At 38.8% G+C, this 19,496-nt stretch overlaps 1 protein-coding gene across 7 annotated transcripts in view; it reads left to right on the forward strand.

Annotated features, from left to right (window-relative positions):
* The first annotated feature begins 2,385 nt into the window (after positions 1–2,385).
* The window catches only part of LOC126088314 (GATOR complex protein Iml1), a 579,824-nt gene continuing 562,713 nt past the window's right edge, over positions 2,386–19,496 (forward strand). For 5 of the 7 annotated variants that reach the window (XM_049906465.1, XM_049906495.1, XM_049906457.1 and 2 more), the window contains exon 1: positions 2,415–2,517. In XM_049906465.1, coding sequence (XP_049762422.1) covers positions 2,475–2,517 — 43 coding nt within the window. In that variant the 5' untranslated portion in view covers positions 2,415–2,474. Of the gene's footprint in view, positions 2,518–19,496 lie in introns of all 7 variants that reach the window. The other 2 variants (XM_049906449.1, XM_049906480.1) reach the window with 2 other exon arrangements.

Below are 19,496 nucleotides of genomic sequence, written 5' to 3' on the forward strand. Positions count from 1 at the left end.
TATTGCCTCTTCCATATATAGCCTTGCATTTTCTAATGAATAGCTGGAGCCTATGTTCTCTATAACACTTAAGAAATGATTATTAAAAATATTTTCTACTTCTGACATTTTGTTAACAAACTTTTCATTGAGTCTTCCTGTGCTCTGAGTTGTCCTGTTTCCCTTTTAACAATATTCCAAATTATTTTAATTTTGTTGTCGGAGTGCAAATATGAGACATAATGGACACACTTCTGGACTTTTTATGAACTTTTTTTTAATATAGTGCAGTAATGTTTATAATGTTTCACTGTTTCTGGCTCATTACTCCTCCTAGCTGTAAGATACATTCACTTTTCTATTACATGATATTTTTATCTGTTCAACAAGCCACAGCTTTTTAGATTGCTTCTTACAATTATGTTTCACTATTTTGTTAGGGAAACTGTTTTCAGGTATACTCATAAGGGTATCATGAAATAGGTTAATTTTTAAATTAGCATCAGGTTCGCTGTACACCTCAGCCCAGTCTAACCCTTGCAAGACTTCCCTGAAATGTTAAATTCAGAAATTGTTAACTGAGTGCCCTATTTCAGAAGACCGCTTTGCATTACTGTATGGTGCTATGTCATATACTGTAACTACCTGTGCATCAAGATCAGAAATACCATACTTAACAGGAAACGTTTTTATTTGATTAAATTTATCTTGGTCTGTAAAAACATACTCAGTGTACTGCTTTCCTGTACTTCCTTAGTAGGAAAATCAATAACTGATGTCAAATTAAAAGAACCAAGTAATACTTCAAGGTTGTCTATCAGACTCTTTCAGAAAACCTATATTTAAGTCCCCACAAATAATAATTTGCTTTCCTATGTCTGACAGATAGTACAACAAAGAACCCAAGGTCTTCAGGAACAGCTGAAAATCCCCAAAAGGGGTCCTATAGATATCTACAATTATTTTCATTTTTATTTTACAGTCTAGTTCCGTAGAACCAAACTGAGGATTAAATCTCCAAGGTCATGAAATGTGTCAGTACATGAAATTACAACATAAGAGTAATAACAGATAAAACGAAATGTTTATGAACCCAAAAAAGACAAGCCATATAACAAAGGAATCAGCTTAATTTTCCAAGGAACTCCACGAGAGAATAGAAGGAGTGGCCTATGAGGATATGCTTCTGTTTCAGTTTCAATCTGAAAGAGCGTGGATTACCACTAAAATTTTTGAATTCTCGTGGTAGCTTATTTAAAATAGATACAGCAGTATACTGCACACCTTTCTGCACAAGAGTCAAGGAAGTGCGATTCAAATGCAGATTAGATTTCTGCCTAGTATTAACTGAGTGAAAAATGCTAGTTCGTGAGAATAAGCTGATATTGTTAACAAGAAACGACTGTAAAGGATATGTATATCGACAGAGCAATGCCAGAATACCCAGAGTAATGAATAGCGGTCGGTAAGAGGTTCGCAAACTAACACAACTTATTGCGTGAACTGCCCGTTTCTGAGGCAAAAATATACTTTGAGAATGGGAATATTTACTGCAAAACACAATACCATACTCATAAGCGAATGAAAATAAGCAAAGCAGACTACTTTTAGTGTCGAACTATCATTTACTTCAGATACAGTTGGAACAGTAAAAATGGCAGCATTAAGTCTTCGAACAAGATCGTGAACATGGGCTTTCCAAGACAGTTTACTATTTATCTGAACAGATAGAAATTTAAACTGTTCAGTTTCACTAATCTCATAACGCTATCATTGTTTAGTTTAAGCTCATAGGCACATGCTTCTATATGTTGCTCTGTACAAAGGAAGAGAAATATTTGTGTTTGTTCTATAAATATGAAGGAACCACTAACTGACTTTTTTACTAAGCCATTACCAAGTGAACAATTTGGAAGAGCTACGAGATCGTTTAAATGTTATCAAAGTAGGTTGAGAGTTATTTCAGTTGAAGAGGAATATTGAGGATTGCAATTCAAATTCGTCAAAGTATTGTTTTCCAGTATACTTTAGTTTTAGATGGCAACTATGATACAGTATCTTTTTATCCTGTTCGTTGATATATGGTTATCATGTTATTCGGTTTCACAAGTATCTTATAATTTGTGTGCCTGAGGAATGCTCACATCTCTCTAAATTTATCATCACCCTATTTACGTTTCACTGCAGATGAAAGGACGAGAAACACTAGGCTGAAGAAACAGTTGTGTCAAACATGTTTCGCATGCCAATTTTTTTGCGATCTCCTGTCCTCACGCTGTATTGCGTTCTTGCAGATTAGTTGTGCGCAGAACCTTGCGCAGTACTTTGTGCAGACAACTTGTTGCGTATATGTCGGCTCAGATATCTTTGTTTTCTGCTACCCTTGTTGAATTTGTATTTTGTATACTTTGGAAGACTTGTGACAACCGGTTGTGATGTTATGATGCGGTAGTGGGCGTTGAAAGTGGTTTGTGCCGCACTCAGAAAGATAGACCATGAAACTTTTCAAATTAATAGTACATCACAAATCGTTTAGTGGTATGTCGTAATTTTGTGATACTTATTTAACGCGGTGCTTGCCATTTATCAACAGAAATGAGAAGTTGCGATTGCCATCGGTCTTACCATAGCCCCAACAAATTGTAAAGATCGGGACGTGTCAGGATACTAGTTTTGAGGGCAATGGTTTTTAAAGAGTGACCTTTATCAGCAGTCGTGGTATATTACACATCACAACAACTAGTGTAATTTTTGTTGGCCCAGTTGTCGTATCTCCTTTAGCCGTACGGTAGTGAAATATAGTGCACCACAAGTCTTCGCTGAGCCCCCTGATTGTATTTTAAACACTGTCTGTTGTCTGTACATGACTTCTATTTACGCGTGTGACACTGTGAAAAGAAAATATTGAATTGTAGGCCTATGTATTTAAACCTGATGTGCCCAGTTCATGGTTCAAGTGTGGTATTGGAATCCCCTACCTTCCCTCCAAAATCTTGGTCGAGGTGACAGGCTGATGTGTAGCACAACCTAGGTTATGTTTAAAGGTTACAGTTTGGTTGTGAGTTGACGTACCAGTGAATGTCAAAGCCAAATAAAGGTTGTGGTAAAAAACTAACTGGTAGTGCAGCCTGATGTTTATGTCCATGATGTGTTGAAAAGTCCAAGGGTGGCCTAGTGCTTAACTTACCAAGTTCAGCGTGGTTCAAAATGGTGATTAAAGAGTAGTAAAGGACACTCATGTATTCCCTAACAAGTGCCCTGTTGCTTGATCATATACAAATTATTGAGCTGCCACTATACACAGCAGGTAAAAAATGCTGTGAAAATATTACTTGATAAGGTTGTCAGCAAGCAGCCTTATTAAAATTTGACTGGTTACTTTACCAAAAAAGATAATGTTTCACATCATTGTATTGTTGTGCCATCTCATTTCCTTCAGTTATGAACAATAAAGTTGTTTTTCTCTCTTCCAGTACTGCAATTTTTGTCATATTGGTTACCAAGCAGCACACTGTCATGTACAATAAGACGTGCATGGAGTAGCAAAAGCAGGATACATATAGATGAGATAGATAAAAGTAAGATGAAGGTGAAGCTTTCCATCTACCTAAAGCTCTGACTCCATCATGTTTTACTATGCTTGGCCCTATTAACAAGTGGTATGCCATTGCCTTCCTCTGACCTTTGAACTGACACCCAACCAAGCATTGGGGGAGCTACAGGTTAATGTGGATTCTGAACACAGTGGAACTTGGCTTTTTTCACCTTTACAAACAATGCTAGAAGTGAAAAGTGCCAGATAAAAATTCATCAACAAAGTAGAAGGGAAAGAAGAGGATACAAGATATTAATAGTTATGGTCAGAGGTCAGGGAATAAGTGTAAGAAATAAAATTAAAGATGAAGGAATGTAGTCAGGAGATATAAACTTATATGATGGAAGAAGAGTTTAGGGATGACTATGAGAATGATACTGAAAATTCCATCATTTGCCAAGAGGGTACACTTACATTATATTGCCAGTTACATAAGTTCACAATTACTTCACCTTTATTTTAATTTCTAATTACTTCTTCATGCTGTCTTTATAAACTTCTATTTTGTAACTCTTTGAGACTTGCAAGTTGCTCTAAGTAGCTTGCTTTTATCCCTCAAATTCATAAGGTACATTCAGTGGTGCATAACTTGTGTGCTTAATGAACCTGACAGCTGCCTGTTTTTCAGTACCTTGCTTGTCTTGGCTTATTCTCTCTGTCAGTGGCTTATTTTTTTGTTAATGTCTGTGTGAGCTCAAACATAAGAACTGTTTCTTCACCATTGTAACTAGTGTTATGCCCCCCCCCCCCCTCTCTTCCTAATTTTATGTTCAGAGTTGTTGGGGAAGGCCAGATAAAATTATAGATACAAATAAAAGGTGCTAAAAATGGATGAATACATTTTAATCTGCTCTTTGCAGTGCATCAACTGTTGATATATTATCAGTCAACTTTCATTGTTACCAGTTTACCTCTCCTCAAATCAAGTGAGGTGGAACAGTGATTAAGACAATGCACTGTTATTGAGAAGCACTGCTTGGGTATTATGATAGATAATTGGAAAATAAATAAATAAATCATGGAGTGGAAGCACCTTTCCTTCTTTTATCAGAAGTACTTCATTCATTAATTGGAATGGCTGCTCAAAGAAAGTCAGTCAAGCACGTTGTCTACACTCCACCTGTGTTAATGATCTTGATATTGAGTCATTAAACTAAACTATATCTTCCTCTCTTTGTACATTTGCTCTGGTATCTGTAGTCATTATATACCAGAGTAGGCCAATAAGTATCTGCATTTTCATTCTAATCATTTGTAGGCAGAATGTCAATCCTAAGGGACCGAGTTCAATTCCCGGTGTGGTTGGAGATTTTCTCCGCTCAGGGACTGGGTGTTGTGTAGTCCTAATCATCATCATTATCATCATCATCATTTCATCCCCATTGATGTGCAAGTCGTTGAAGTGGCATCAAATCCACAGACTTGCACCCGGTGAACGGTCTACCCGACATTTATTATGGCTTTGTCCGTTCACCAACTGCTAGATTGTACTGTTCTCTTCACTTGTGAAAGGTTGCAGCATTGCCATATCAGTATGATTTGTTCTTGTGTGAAGTAAACATGGTGGAGCCGCTCTGCTTTCTGTAACCTGTATCAGGGGCTGAATTTTATGGAAGACTTTAAACATAATATGGGGAATAGATCTTACTGTGGTGAAGGTTTTTCTAGTGGATTGAACAATTCAGGGGTCGACAGAAGCGTCCGATCCCACGCGTCGGCTTTGACCCGTGACGTAAAGGTGTTGTCGTGTGTGACGTCATGACGGCGCGGAGTTTGGTTTGAGTGTGGCTGTCTCCAGTTCTATTTTATCTTATTTTGTTTACTTTTCTGATCTGTTCGTTCTATCTCGTGAGATTTTTTTAAAATTTAAAAACGCTTATTACTTATTTTAATTATCTGTTTCCTCCAATTTCTGTTTTAGTTTATTATATTTATCTTTCTGATCTGTTCGTTTTATCCCGTGAGATTTTTTTTTTTTTTTAAACGACAAAAAACACTAATCAGCTACTGAAGCATCTTTATCTTCTATGGGTTGCAGGGTTTATGACCCCTGGGGAGGTGGGTGGGTATTCATGCATGGCTGTCTTCACTTACACGTTGTAGCTACGCAAGACGTCTAAATTTGTTTATATTTAGTTTGCCCTGCCCCACCCAAAACACCCCATTTCCCGCGCTTGTCCCTTTAGTGTCATTAGGCTTCTTGTGGAAAGTGTGTGTGTTTGTTTTCGTTTCCGCCATATTTGTGACGTCATGGGTCAAAGCAGACGCGCGGGATCGGACGCTTCCGTATTTCCCAATTCAGAAGTGTGTAAACACGAGTGAAAGATGAGGAAACGGCAGGATATCCAGTCTTATCCACAACTAATGTCAACATTAAGCAAATTCATGGGCTGTTTTTGAGTAACCATTGAGCGACTGCTGATGAAGATGCAGACTATATTGCATATTAGTTGTGGTTCTGCTTATGATGTCATCTGTAACAGGTTCAACCTTTGTACAGTCTCTGAAATAAAAGTCCCAAAACAACTCAGTGAAGAGCACAAGCACCATTGTGTGAGAATTTGTATGCTGCTGCCTGATCATCACCGTAATGAGGAAGCAATGTTTTTGAAGCAAAATATCATTGGAGATGTAACATGCATTCATAACTTTGGACCAGAGAGCAAATGCCAGGGCATGGGGTGGAAACATTTTTGATCCCCAGAGGGAAAGAAATTAAAAGAGTGAGCATGTAGCAGGAAATGTGATGTTCCCTGTTCTTTAGTACTTACAAGGACAAATTCTGGAACATCATCTGGAAAGGGGTAAGAGGAAACAGTCAACATTCCAGTGATGTGCTTTGCAATGAGTCAAAGCATACAATTTCAAACAAACACTAAGGCCTGTTGTCCCTTGCAACCATTGTACCAACCCACCCGCCCACCCACCCACGACAAAGTGTGTCCACACATTGCTGCTCATATTTTTCTAACCCATCAGATGGTGTATTTCGAAGTGTTGGAGCAATGTGCACACAGTCATGATGACCCCCTCCCCCCCCCCTCCTCCACAAATTGGATTTCCATTAATTCTGCTTAAAGCAGTGCATCCATGGCTTGCCTGTAGGTTAACTGAAATTTGTGATACCACCTGTCTGCTTTGACCCGTGATGTAACTGCTGTGTGATGTCATGGTGGTGTGACAGGACAACTATCTCGAATAATGATTTAAATTTTATGCTGTTGTAGTAAATTAGGAAAATGTCCAAGCACTTTGTCTCCCTCTTGTATTGCATTCATCTTGACATCTTGATCTAACCATATCCTTATTGGTCACTACATTTTTTAATACCCTTGTACTAGTAACATTTTAGTAGGCAATGCGAGCGATTCACATCAGCTCAGTTTGGTGTACTTACTCAAAAACTGCCAATGTTGTATATTACTCCAGTGCTTTTTAAACTATATATTTGAGCACATATTTTACTTAAGCTTGATTCTTGTGCAATTTCTCTGAAAATATACAGAAATGAATTCAAATGCCCACCACTGCCACCAGTTTAGTGAAAGTAATGCATCCCATAGAGCTTCCAACGCCTTAGTAATTTTTCCTTTTTCTTCGGCAAAAGAAGGCAAGTCACCTTCCTGGTCTCTCAACACAAGTGTGTTTACTGTCATTAATGTGTATGCGGAAAAAACTATCTGTTTGAATGACAAGATAGTAATTATTTAGGAGTACCTTGCATCCCAAATACTTTTCTTGGGTTTCTGCCAGTTAAAACTGTGCATCTGTAAATGTCAGACAGTTGTTTCAATGAAGTGTGGCACAGTGTTAACTGGTGGCAAACCTAAGATGTTTATTTCAAACAGCTGTACCAGGAAACCCAGAAAAATCTTACTTGCCATCTATTAATGGACTGCTGGATGCGCCATACTGTACAGTGCGTGTTGATTACTCTTTGAAATAGGCTAAAATAAGTTAATATAATCCATTATGGAGTCGAGGTAGCAGTTGTCGTTATACTGGTTATCACTGTTAGCATTCAACCGCGATTCTTATACATATATTTTAACAACGCGTTTCAGGATACAATGCTCCCATCATCAGGTTGTAAAATCTATGTCATGAAATTAAACGGACTAAAAAGACAAAATACCATCACAAATAGTTGGGAAGTCCATAGAGTAAAACAGAATTAAAAGTATATTGGACTGTGGGTCCTCGTCTTACATTGAAGTTGTTGACACAAGTCGATGGCCATCCCATAGCTACCAAATATGCTGTCGCACTGTGCCGGCTTGGGAGCTGTTGTGGACTGACGGGCCTAGGTGTTGTGGCGTGGTTACAGCCGTGTGCTTGACGGTAATGCTATGCTGTTGGGCGCCTGATTTCCTTATTGCATTGGTCTGCCATCGTTAGCCTCTCGCAACTCCGTCAGTGACGTGCTACAAGTTTAAAGTCGCATACCTACCCTAAAATAATTCTAAAAACCCGTTAAAAAATCTAATTTCTTTAAAATTATCTTGTGCATTTAGAATATTGCTTTGTTTCTTTTCATGGAAAGCTATCTCGAATTCATCTAGTAAATCAAGTTTCCTCCCTTTCTTTTCTACATGCAATATTTCTACGTTGTCTTCTATGCTATTAAGAGGATGGCCTGTTTCATATATATGGTTCACAACAGCTGATTTGTCATTATTTCCTAATCTGAACGCATCTTTATGTTCTTTATACCGGATCGCGAATGATCTTCCTGTCTGCCCTATATATTTTGCATCACAAGTTCTGCACTGAATCTTATAAACTCCTGATCTTTCAAACTTATTTCTCTTCTCGCCAATATTGTGCTTAAGGCTATACCTCACTAGGTTATTAGTCTGAAAAGCTATTTTAACATCGTATGACTTAAAAATATTTTTGCTATCTTTTGTGAGACTCTTCCGTAGTATGGCATCGTGATAATTTTCACTTTCTCTCCATCAGGTTTATTCTTTTTGTGCTTATTACTTTTCCGTAACAGTTTTTTTTACCATATCAATTCTGTAACAGTTGTTCATCGCTATTCTCTTAACGGTATTAATTTCAGTCTCCCTATCTTTTTCGCTCATAGGTATATTGATTGCCCTATGCACGAGACTACGGACAGCAGCTTCCTTTTAAGCCTGCGGATGGCATGAATCATTCGGGATCACGGCATCAGTCGTAGTCTCCGTTTATAGAAAACAAACTATGACTGATGCCGTGATCCCGAATGATTCATGCCATCCGCAGGCTTATAAGGAAGCTGCTTTCCGTAGTCTCGTGCATAGGGCAATCAATATACCTATGAGCGAAAAAGATAGGGAGACTGAAATTAATACCGTTAAGAGAATAGCGATGAACAACGGTTACAGAATAGATATGGTTAAAAAACTGTTACGGAAAAGAAATAAGCACAAAAAGAATAAACCTGATGGAGAGAAAGTGAAAATTATCACAATGCCATTCTACGGAACAGTCTCACAAAAGATAGCAAAAATATTTTTAAGCCATACAATGTTAAAACAGCTTTTCAGACTAATAACCTAGTGAGGTATAGCCTTAAGCACGATATTGGCGAGAAGAGAAATAAGTTTGAAAGATCGGGAGTTTATAAGATTCAGTGCAGAACTTGTGATGCAAAATATATAGGGCAGACAGGAAGATCATTTGCAATCCGGTATAAAGAACATAAAGATGCGTTCAGGTTAGGAAATTATGACAAATCAGCTGTTGCGAACCAAATATATGAAACAGGCCATCCCCTTAATAGCATAGAAGACAACGTAGAAATATTGCATGTAGAAAAGAAAGGGAGGAAACTTGATTTACTAGAGGAATTCGAGATAGCTATCCATGAAAAGAAACAAAGCAATATTGCAACTTGTAACATGTCACTGACGGAGTTGCGAGAGGCTAACGATGGCAGACCAATGCAATAAGGAAGTCAGGCACCCAATAGCATAGCGTTACCGTCAAGCACACGGCTGTAACCATGCCACAACATCTAGGCACGTCAGTCCGCAACAGTTCCTGAGCCGGCACAGTGTGACAGCATATTTGGTAGCTATGGGACGGCCATTGACTTGTGTCAACAACTTCAATGTAAGACGAGGATCCACAGTCCAATATACTTTTAATTCTGTTTTACTCTATGGACTTCCTAAATATTTGTGATGGTCTTTTTAGTCCGTTTAATTTCATGACACAGATTTTACAACCTGATGATGGGAGCATTGTCTCTTGAAACGCGTTGTTAAAATATATGTAAAAGAATCGCAGTTGAATGCTAACAGTTGATGCTGCGAGTAGATGTGATAGTCGTAACACTTAATCCTAAACATTACTGGCACTTAAAGTACATTGTTCTGTTTCAATCTGTATGCCTCTTTTTATGTTTGCTACTCACCATATAGTGGAGATGCTGAGTCGCGATAGGCACAACAAAAAGATTTACATAATTATAGCATTCAGCCATTAAGGCCTTTGTCAGAAGTACACACACAAGGGAGTGGCAGACACTGAAGTGTTGCAGTTTAGATGGAGGGCAGGAGAGAAGGTGCAGAGGGGGGGAGGGTGTAAGTAGCAGAAAGGAGAGAAATAAAAAGAAATTAAAAGACTGGGTGTGGCGGTGAAATGACAGCTGTGTAGTGCTGGAATTTGAACAGGGAGGGGCTGGATGGGTGAGGACAGCGACTAATGAAGTTTGAGGCCAGGAGGGTTATGGGAACATAGGATGTATTACAGGGAAAGTTCCCACCTGTGCAATTCAGAAAAGCTGGTTTTGGTGGGAAGGATCCGTATGGCACAGGCTGTGAAGCAGTCATTGAGATGAGGGATATCGTGTTTTGCAGCGTGTTCAGCAGCAGGGTGGTCCACTTGTTTTTTGGTCACAGTTTGTTGGTGGCCATTCATGCGGACAGACAGCTTGTTGGTTGTCATGCCTACATGGAATGCAGCACAGTGGTTGCAGCTTTGCTTGTAAATCACAACAGGTTTCACAGGTAGCCCTACCTTTGATGGGATAGGTGATGTTAGTGACTGGACTGGAGTAGGTGGTGGTAGGAGGATGTATGGGACAGGTCTTGCATCCAAGTCTATTACAGGGGTATGAGCTATGAGGTAAGGGATTGGGAGCAGGGGTTGTGTAAGGATGGACGAGTATATTGTGTAGGTTCGGTGGACGGCGGAATACCACGGTAGGAGGGGTGGAAAGGATAGTGGGTAGGACATTTCTCATTCCAGGGCATGATGAGAGGTAATCGAAACCCTGGCAGTGAATGTAATTCAGTTGCTCCAGTCCCGGATGGTACTGAGTTACAAGGGGATTGCTCCTCTGTGGCTGGACTGTGGGACTCTGGGAGGTGGTGGGAGACTGAAATGATAAGGCATGGGAGATTTGTTTTTGTACAAGGATGGGAGGATAATTACGGTCAGTGAAGGCTTCAGTGAGACCCTCGGTATATTTTGAGAGGGACTACTTGTCACTGCAGGTGCGACGACCACGGGTGGCTAGGCTGTACGGAAGGGACGTCTTGATATGGAATGGGTGGCATCTGTCGAAGTGGAGGTATTGCTGGTGGTTAGTAGATTTGATATGGGCGGAGGTGGAGGTCAACATCTAGGAAGGTGGCTTGTTGGGTTGAGTAGGCCCAGGTGAAGGTGACCTCACCTTCACTCCAGATAGCAAAGATGTCATCAATGAATCTGAACCAGGTGAGGGGTTTAGGATTCTGTGTTTTTAGGAAGGATTCCTCTAGATGGCCCATGAATAGGTTAGCATAGGATTGATGCCACGCGGGTGCCTGTAGCCGTATCACGGATTTGTTTGTAGGTAATGCCTTCAAAGAAGAAGTAATTGTGGGTGAGGATATAGTTGGTCCTGGAGACTAGGAAGGAGGTTGTTGGTTTGGAATCCATAGGGCATCTGGAAAGGTAGTGTTAGATAGCAGTAAGGCCATGGGCATTAGGAATGTTAGTGTACAGGGAGGTGGCATCAACAGTGACAAGCAGGGCACCGTGTGGTAAAGGGACAGGAAATGTGGAGAGTCGGTTGAGGAAATGGTTGCACTGATGCTGCTGCTCGCAGTGTGGTTTCAGATCTCTGAGACTGTAGACATGTGTGCAAGTTGTGTTTGCATGAGTATATGTGTGTGCACGTGTGTGTATGTGTGTTTTCTGCTGACAAAGGCCGTAATGGCCGAAATGTATAATTGTGCGAATCTTTTTGTTGTGCCTATCACGACTCAGCATCTCCGCTATATGGTGAGTAGCAACTTTCCTTCTCTGGTATTGCTACATTCCATCCTGGATTTTCCATTGTTTGATCTTTTTATGTTTCAAACGTGTCTCTCTCTTTCTGCTTGTCTAACAAGAATTACATTTCTCACAAATGCCCATCCTTACATCAGCTTCCTTTCAGCATCTGACGCTCTCAACAGAATGGCTGTTCGCCAGCCTTTTACACACACACACACACACACACACACACACACACACACACACACACACTCACTCTCTCCCACACAATACACACTCACTTTGCTCTCGAACATAAAGAAATGGGTTGATTTTAAATGTGTTCTCCCTCCCTCCCTCCCTCCCTCCCTCCCTCTCTCTCTCTCTCTCTCTCTCTCTCTCTCTCTCTCTCTGTGTGTGTGTGTGTGTGTGTGTGTGTGTGTGTGAGAGAGAGAGAGAGAGAGAGAGAGAGAGAGAGCGAGCGCACGGATAACAACTAAACTGAAAGGAAATTATGTGATACAAATAAAGATTAAAGGCCAATGAAATGAATTTATGATATGAACAAAAAGAAAAATAATAAAAACGAAACACAAGTAATGGTATATATGATAGAGAAGTTTGAGAGAATTCAAATGTAGGGAGAAATCTAATGTCTACTGTGCAAAGAATCTGGGGAAGCAGGCGGGGAAGAAATTGGAGTAAATTGTGTCCATGGGTATAACCAAAACCATGCAGATTGAACATTGATTTCTCAGTTAAATGCAGCCTGGTAAATTAGTGTCTCCTTCAGATTCAATTCTCATGTTTGATGGTTCAAAGCGTGTGTTGGAGTGGATGAGATACAAAAACTAGGAAGAAACTAGTGTAAAGCAAGTCCTGAAGTACTTATACAATAAAGTATAAGTTTGATATTCAAAGCTATAAAGCAGTTCTGTTCAGGGGAGGAATACAAACCACTCACATTTGGAGGTAAAAGCAGAGTAATTGGTAAATTATGCCCATGTATGTAACCAAAATCATGCAGATTGAACATTGACTTCTCAATTAAATGCAGCCTGGCGGACAACTGCCCTCATTCAAATTCAGTTCTCATGTTCAGTGGTAGGAAATGTGTTTTTGGAATTGCTGAGAGAAGAAAACTAGGAAGAAACTAGTGTAGAGCAAATCCTGTAGTTCTGATACAGTAAAGTATACTTTTGGTATCTAAAGCTATAAAGCAGTTCTGTTCAGTGGAGAAAAACACACCACTCACACTTGGAGGTAGAATTAGATATCCACTGACAATTTTGTAGCAAAGCCTATTGGGTTGTGAGGTTTAAGCAGTTTGTTTTGAGTGTTAGGTTGTGGTCAAGCAAGCATAAAATGGTTTTTGCTTCTAGGTTAATTTACACATCTTGTATGCTTTCACAGGACACCTACATCATGGTTGTGTAGTGTTTTTTTGTGGGAATTGCAATATTTGGTATTGGCAATATAAAAAGTGCTTATATTTGTTGACCTAGCCTAATCTTAGCCCACTGCACTTTGTACAGTGTTTTTTTCTGAGAGTACATTCCGTCTGTGAATTCAAGTTTTGGGTTAGGTAAGGACACCAGTAGTTGGGTGAAATGAGGAGCACCATTCTACAAGAGACAGGAAAGTGTCTCTGAAATTATTCAAATTCCACCCACTTGCAACCTTGTAGCCTTTTGGGTAGCAAAGGTGATATATCACTGAATTATTAAGAAGTGAAAAAGAGATCATGTGAATTCCTGGACACTATATAAATTGTTGCATGAAGCCTTCTGAGTTCTGGGGTAGGTGTGAGATACTCAATAACTTACACGATGTGCAATGATAATCTCCTGACCACCTCAACAGGATTAGCCTAGGTGATGGCAGAACATTTCATCGACATGGGAGCTAACACTAGACAGGATGATTTGGTGCCCTGGATCAGCATCGTTGACACTCGTCCATTCTAGAATGTCTTCTTCTTCTTGTTCATGGCAGTTAAGTTCTTCTAGAATGTATTGCTGACTGTCTTTTTTATGTCAAAGATAAGAACTCTTTTTTCTCGCTAATTAAAACAATGATGATAAGCATTCATTGTTTGATTTGTCAGAACAGAACAAATGACAGACTTGCTTAGCAGCTGCACATGTATGTAGTGAAGTTTTTAAATTGTTTTCAGTTAAGTCTGTTTATTTATTTATTATAAAAGCCTAACATATGCCATTTTCTAAAAGTGATGAATATATATTAAACAAAAAATACAAGCGTAAATAATTGAGTTAATTTCATGTTCCATGGATCGTTTTGCATGGTAAATCTTAATGGTGTGGAATGACTCTTTTACAAGTACATCATATATTAATTTGTAAATATGGTTACATGCTGAACATTTATACGGTTTTTTTGAAGGATATCAAAAGATCATGTGGGTTGATGGAATTTCAGACAGAATTGTGAAAAGTTGTTCCAGTTCAATACGTAATGTCCTTAGTGATATATGCAATGCGTTGCTGCCACAGGGTATTTTTCCAGACTGGTTAAAGTATGCAGTTAAACCATTTCATAAGAAAGGTGACAAGACAGGCTTAAATAGTTATCACACAGTTTCCTTACTGACATCTTTCTCCAAAACTATCTGAAAAAGTAATGTACTCAAGAATATCTGCACACAAATGGAAACAACTTACTTAGCATATCACAGTTTGAATTCCAGGAGGGTTTCTCAACTGAGAATGCTATTTATACATTCACTCATCAAATAGTAAAAGCCTAAAATAATATTATATTGCCAGTTTGGATTTGTGTAGGTCATGGTACTCTCGTAGAGAAACTCAAGTTTTATGGAACTGATGGCTTTACACGCATCTGATTATCATTTAGGTATCACTTAAAGGAGCCAGGCATTTTAACTGCACTGTCACAATACATGTATTTGCTAGTGAAATTAGACATAAATAATCCATCACAATTTGAGAAAAGCAATTATGTCCATACTTACAACTGTAGAGGGAAAAATGACCTTTATTTAGACATCACTGGCCCAGTAACATAAAATGTCTGACAGATTGTGAAGCAAGTTTTAAATCTAATTTAAAATCATTTTTCCTGGACAAATTCTTCTGTTCCATTGATGAATTTGTTATTAAAAACTTGTACAAAAGGGGAGAGAGAGAGAGAGAGAGAGAGAGAGAGAGAGAGAGAGAGACCCCAAGATCGTGTTGCAAGTGTGACTGCCATTTCTATATGGACAATATTCGTAATTTTAAAGGAACTATGAGGTTTCTGGGCTTCACATTTTATTTAAAGCTTATCTGTTCATCACAGCGTGAGACCTAGAAGCAAGGTCCCTAAAAGTACTATGTTGTTGTTGTTGTTGTTGTTGTGATCTTCAGTCCTGAGACTGGTTTGATGCAGCTCTCCATGCTACTCTATCCTGTGCAAGCTTCATCATCTCCCAGTACCTGCTGCAGCCTACATCCTTCTGAATCTGTTTAGTGTATTCATCTCTTGGTCTCCCTCTATGATTTTTACCCTCCACGCTGCCCTCCAATACTAAATTGGTGATCCCTCGATGTCTCAGAACATGTCCTACCAACCAATCCCTTCTTCTAGCAACTTGTGCCACAAGACACTGAAATGTGCTCTGATATATTCTTTGGCAGTAATTGCGAATCATAAATACTGATTTAAAATGAAAAAACGTTATCCATGACATTCATATCAGCAGCTTATGAAAATATTCCAAAATATAGTTTTGCAAATTTCCAATAAACCTAAAAAAATAACCTATTTCTTACATATTTTTAAAATGGAAGTAAAGAACAACTGTTTTGAATGAGGATAGGCTTACTGTTCTCAAAATTTTAAAAGAGCACAAATAAGTTCAAGCCTACAATTGATGAATATAGTACAAGTTTATTGCAGCACTCACAGACATTCAAAATTTTACAATATATGACAATACAAACAAGTATTGATAAAATCAAACAAAGGTTATGCAGAAATGATGCAAACAGCAAAACATGGGAATCTATAATTTCAAATTGGCACACAAGGTCTCACACAAAAATAAGCACGCACATTCCACAGATTTTTTCCTTAGTTGATTCTGTGACAGCTCCTACACTGGTGGTCCAAAGATGAACACTACAGCATCAATTTACCTCAGTGAAAATTGCAAAAATGTGCAACACAAACAAAGCACATCTTCTGCCTGCAGCAGCTAACAATGCATATCCTCCACAGTGATCACTCAACATCTAATGCTATACATGCCTCTTATACTCTAGCAGTCTTGGGAACAACACTAAACATGAACAACACTAGTGCACTCTGGTGACTGTTCTAGCTGTCAGAGAGAACTGCAACTCTAACCATTTACACACCTGCTGATGGTGTGTATGTGTATGAAGCTACAATAAGATCTGGACATGTCATCACTTTTCTTGTCAGGCAATGTGTATAAATGACTTTCCAAAACATTCTACATCTTTATTCTTCCTGTCTACATATTTGCAGCCCTCTGTTACTGGAAGGAGGGCTCCAAATTGTAGTGTGTAACTTGGTGGTGTTGTTGTTGTTGTTGTTGTTGTTGTGGTCTTCAGTCCTGAGACTGGTTTGATGCAGCTGTAAGTGCTACTCTATCCTGTGCAAGCTTCTTCATCTCCCAGTACCTACTGCACCCTACATCCTTCTGAATCTGTTTAGTGTATTCATCTCTTGGTCTCCCTCCAATACTAAATTGGTGATCACTCGATGTCTCAGAACATGTCCTACCAACCGATCCCTTCTTCTAGTCAACTTGTGCCACAAGCTCCTCTTCTCCCATATTCTGTTAAATACCTCCTCATTAGTTATGTGATCAACCCATCTAATCTTCAGCATTTTTCTGTAGCACCACATTTAAAAAGCTTCTGTTCTCTTCTTGTCTAAACTATTTATCGTCCACGTATCACTTCCATACATGGCTACACTCCATACAAATACTTTGAGAAATGACTTCCTGACACTTAAATCTATACTCGATGTTAACAAATTTCTCTTCTTCAGAAACGCGTTCCTTGCCATTGCCAGTCTACATTTTATATCCTTTCTACTTCGACCATCTTCAGTTAGTTTGCTCCCCATATAGCAAAACTCCTTTACTACTTGAAGTATCTCATTTCCTAATTTAATTCCCTCAGCATATTTTGAAATATTTTAGCACCAGTTCATGAGGAGCAGACAACTCTCTTTCAAGCCTCTGAAATTGGGCTGAACTGTCACTTTGAAGAGCCTATAAAAAATAGCCATACTACAGATACATGACCACCATACCATTGCTTGCACACCCATCTGTTTTCAGAATTAGAAAGAAAAAATATATATGGCGTAAATCGGCCTTCGCAGCTCACCTCATGCAAGATTGTCACACAGTACATAGTATGGAAAACAATCGCTCAGTCCTCCATACAGTGAAAAAGGGATACTTTTTGGATATTTATGAAGACTGAGAAATGTACACCTACCGAAAAAAAAGTCCAAGGAAAAGACACCCAAAGAGCAATGCACATTAAGAAACAACAGTTTCTTAGGTATCTGCTGCCCCGTTTTTGACAACTTCCTTTAAAGGCATTCCACAATTTCAAAGCTATGCCTAGATGTTTGTGTTTATATATTAGCAATGGACAATGTGTCCAAGCTACATTATACCCTTCAGCAGTTCTCATTAGAGGTCTTAATCTCGGGCTCAACTTGAACATCCATCCACTGTACTTTTTTACACTTATATTAAATTGAAATAATTACTTTTGGTATTTTGTTTGGAAAACATGCAATTTGAAATTTTGAAACACATTAGAGAATAATTGTTCTGAAGCTAAAGCATTGTAATAGTTTTGATGTTTCAGGTTGTATAGTTTTATCATTATGACCTCACTGGGTGCAAGCTGTTTAAATCTACTTGACTTTTACTGTTTTTGTCATTGACATTGCTTCTCTACAGCATAACATAAGTTATTTAATCTTTCAGCACTTGTACTATACATATATAAGCTTTGTGTCCCATTTGCTACTACATAAAGTATATATACATCCATATTATGCATTAACAATGGCAGATTCGGGTGTGCTTGATAATGGACTAGTATAAAGGCTGAAACACTTCATGTGGAATTAATAAAGTTCTAATTAAGCAGCTGATGTGGCTTTTCATTAAATGAACAATAGTTGTGGAATCAGCACTATCCAAACATGTAGGAGCTAATAATTTTTCAGTAATAGTAAGCGAGCAATGAGGCTCAATGGAATCCATCCAGAAGGAACTGCTTTTAAAAATGTTGAGGTTGATTTTAAAATTCTACACTGAGATTTGGCAGATCTCCATCCTGGCTGCTACAGAGATGCAGAATTACCTTTAAATTTGATAAACAATAAGAAGTAACACGCTCCAGATATGACTTACATCATTGTTTGCTAGCCTTTCAGGTAGACATCATGGTTTTAGTATAGTGTACACTGATAGTAATAAGCAAGGGGGCTCCCATTGCTGTTTTGTTTCCCGGTCATGTCCTCAGGATTTTCCTTCCCACTGAATACATTGTATTTAGTGCAGATGAAATGTCTCCAAAGCAAAAAAGTCACATCTGCTTCAATTCCCATAGTGCCCTGTAGATATTGCAGCAAATGTTTCCAATAGAGAAAATGACAGACAGAATGACCCTCTCCTTGTTCAGCAGCAAGGGAGGCATGTGCCATTCTGCTGAGTACCGTGGGATGTGGGAATCTTGTGAAATGAGCGTGAGACCAAGGAGTACCACCGTGAGTTGGAGAGCCATACAGCTGTGTGAGTAGGAGTGACTGGCAGTAAGGTGCAGTAAGCTGTGGATGGTGAAAAGCAGTGGTCTACTTCATACCAGTCATTCCAGTGGGATGTTAAGTGGAGTCCTGCCCTCTATTTTAGCTGACATTTAGAGAAATGTGGTAAATCTTTTAAAATTGTGTGTAACATCTGAACTCTAGTCTAAGCTTTTAGGCTGGAGTTGTTAACGTGTGTGTGGCTGAGCCCTTTGTAGTCCAGTGATCATCCAACTGTATGATGTACTATTTTAATTCTTTCACTGTGGTGATACCACTACTGATGAATGCCATATTAGAGCAGTATACAAATGGGTTCAGAAAACATATTAAGGAATTGAAACTGTTAGCAAGGAAAAGACTCCTGTTTTTGTCTCTTCTCTGGAGGCATTAACAGAAAAATCTTTCCTGTGTGGACATTTCAGAGTTATTTTGTTTCATCTTGAAAATGCCAAAGACTATAAGGGAGCTCATTGTCATTGGATAATTTAACTGATGATTAGATTATGTTAGGAATCAATAGAATAGCACATGGTTTAAATTCTTGTGAGAAAATTGTGTGTGTGTCAATTTTAATCCTTCCAGTCTTCTTTTCAATTTTCATTATTGCCTCTTCTCATGGAGCACACCTTGTATAGCCTGCTATCAACATCATAGTGACTGACTTTCTATATCATTGCTCGTCATACAGTCGAGTGAATGTTAATGTATCAGTTGCAAGCAGTGTGGCCGTTTGGAGTTTACCTTAAGCAGACACGTCCGATTATTCTATAAGAATCTCTTCCCACATCAAGCCCATTAATTATCAGTTATACTTGCACCTTGATAGCAGCCCCCAATTACACAATAAAAAGTC

The sequence above is a fragment of the Schistocerca cancellata genome, chromosome 1, assembly GCF_023864275.1.
Source record: "Schistocerca cancellata isolate TAMUIC-IGC-003103 chromosome 1, iqSchCanc2.1, whole genome shotgun sequence".
Taxonomy (NCBI): domain Eukaryota; kingdom Metazoa; phylum Arthropoda; class Insecta; order Orthoptera; family Acrididae; genus Schistocerca; species Schistocerca cancellata.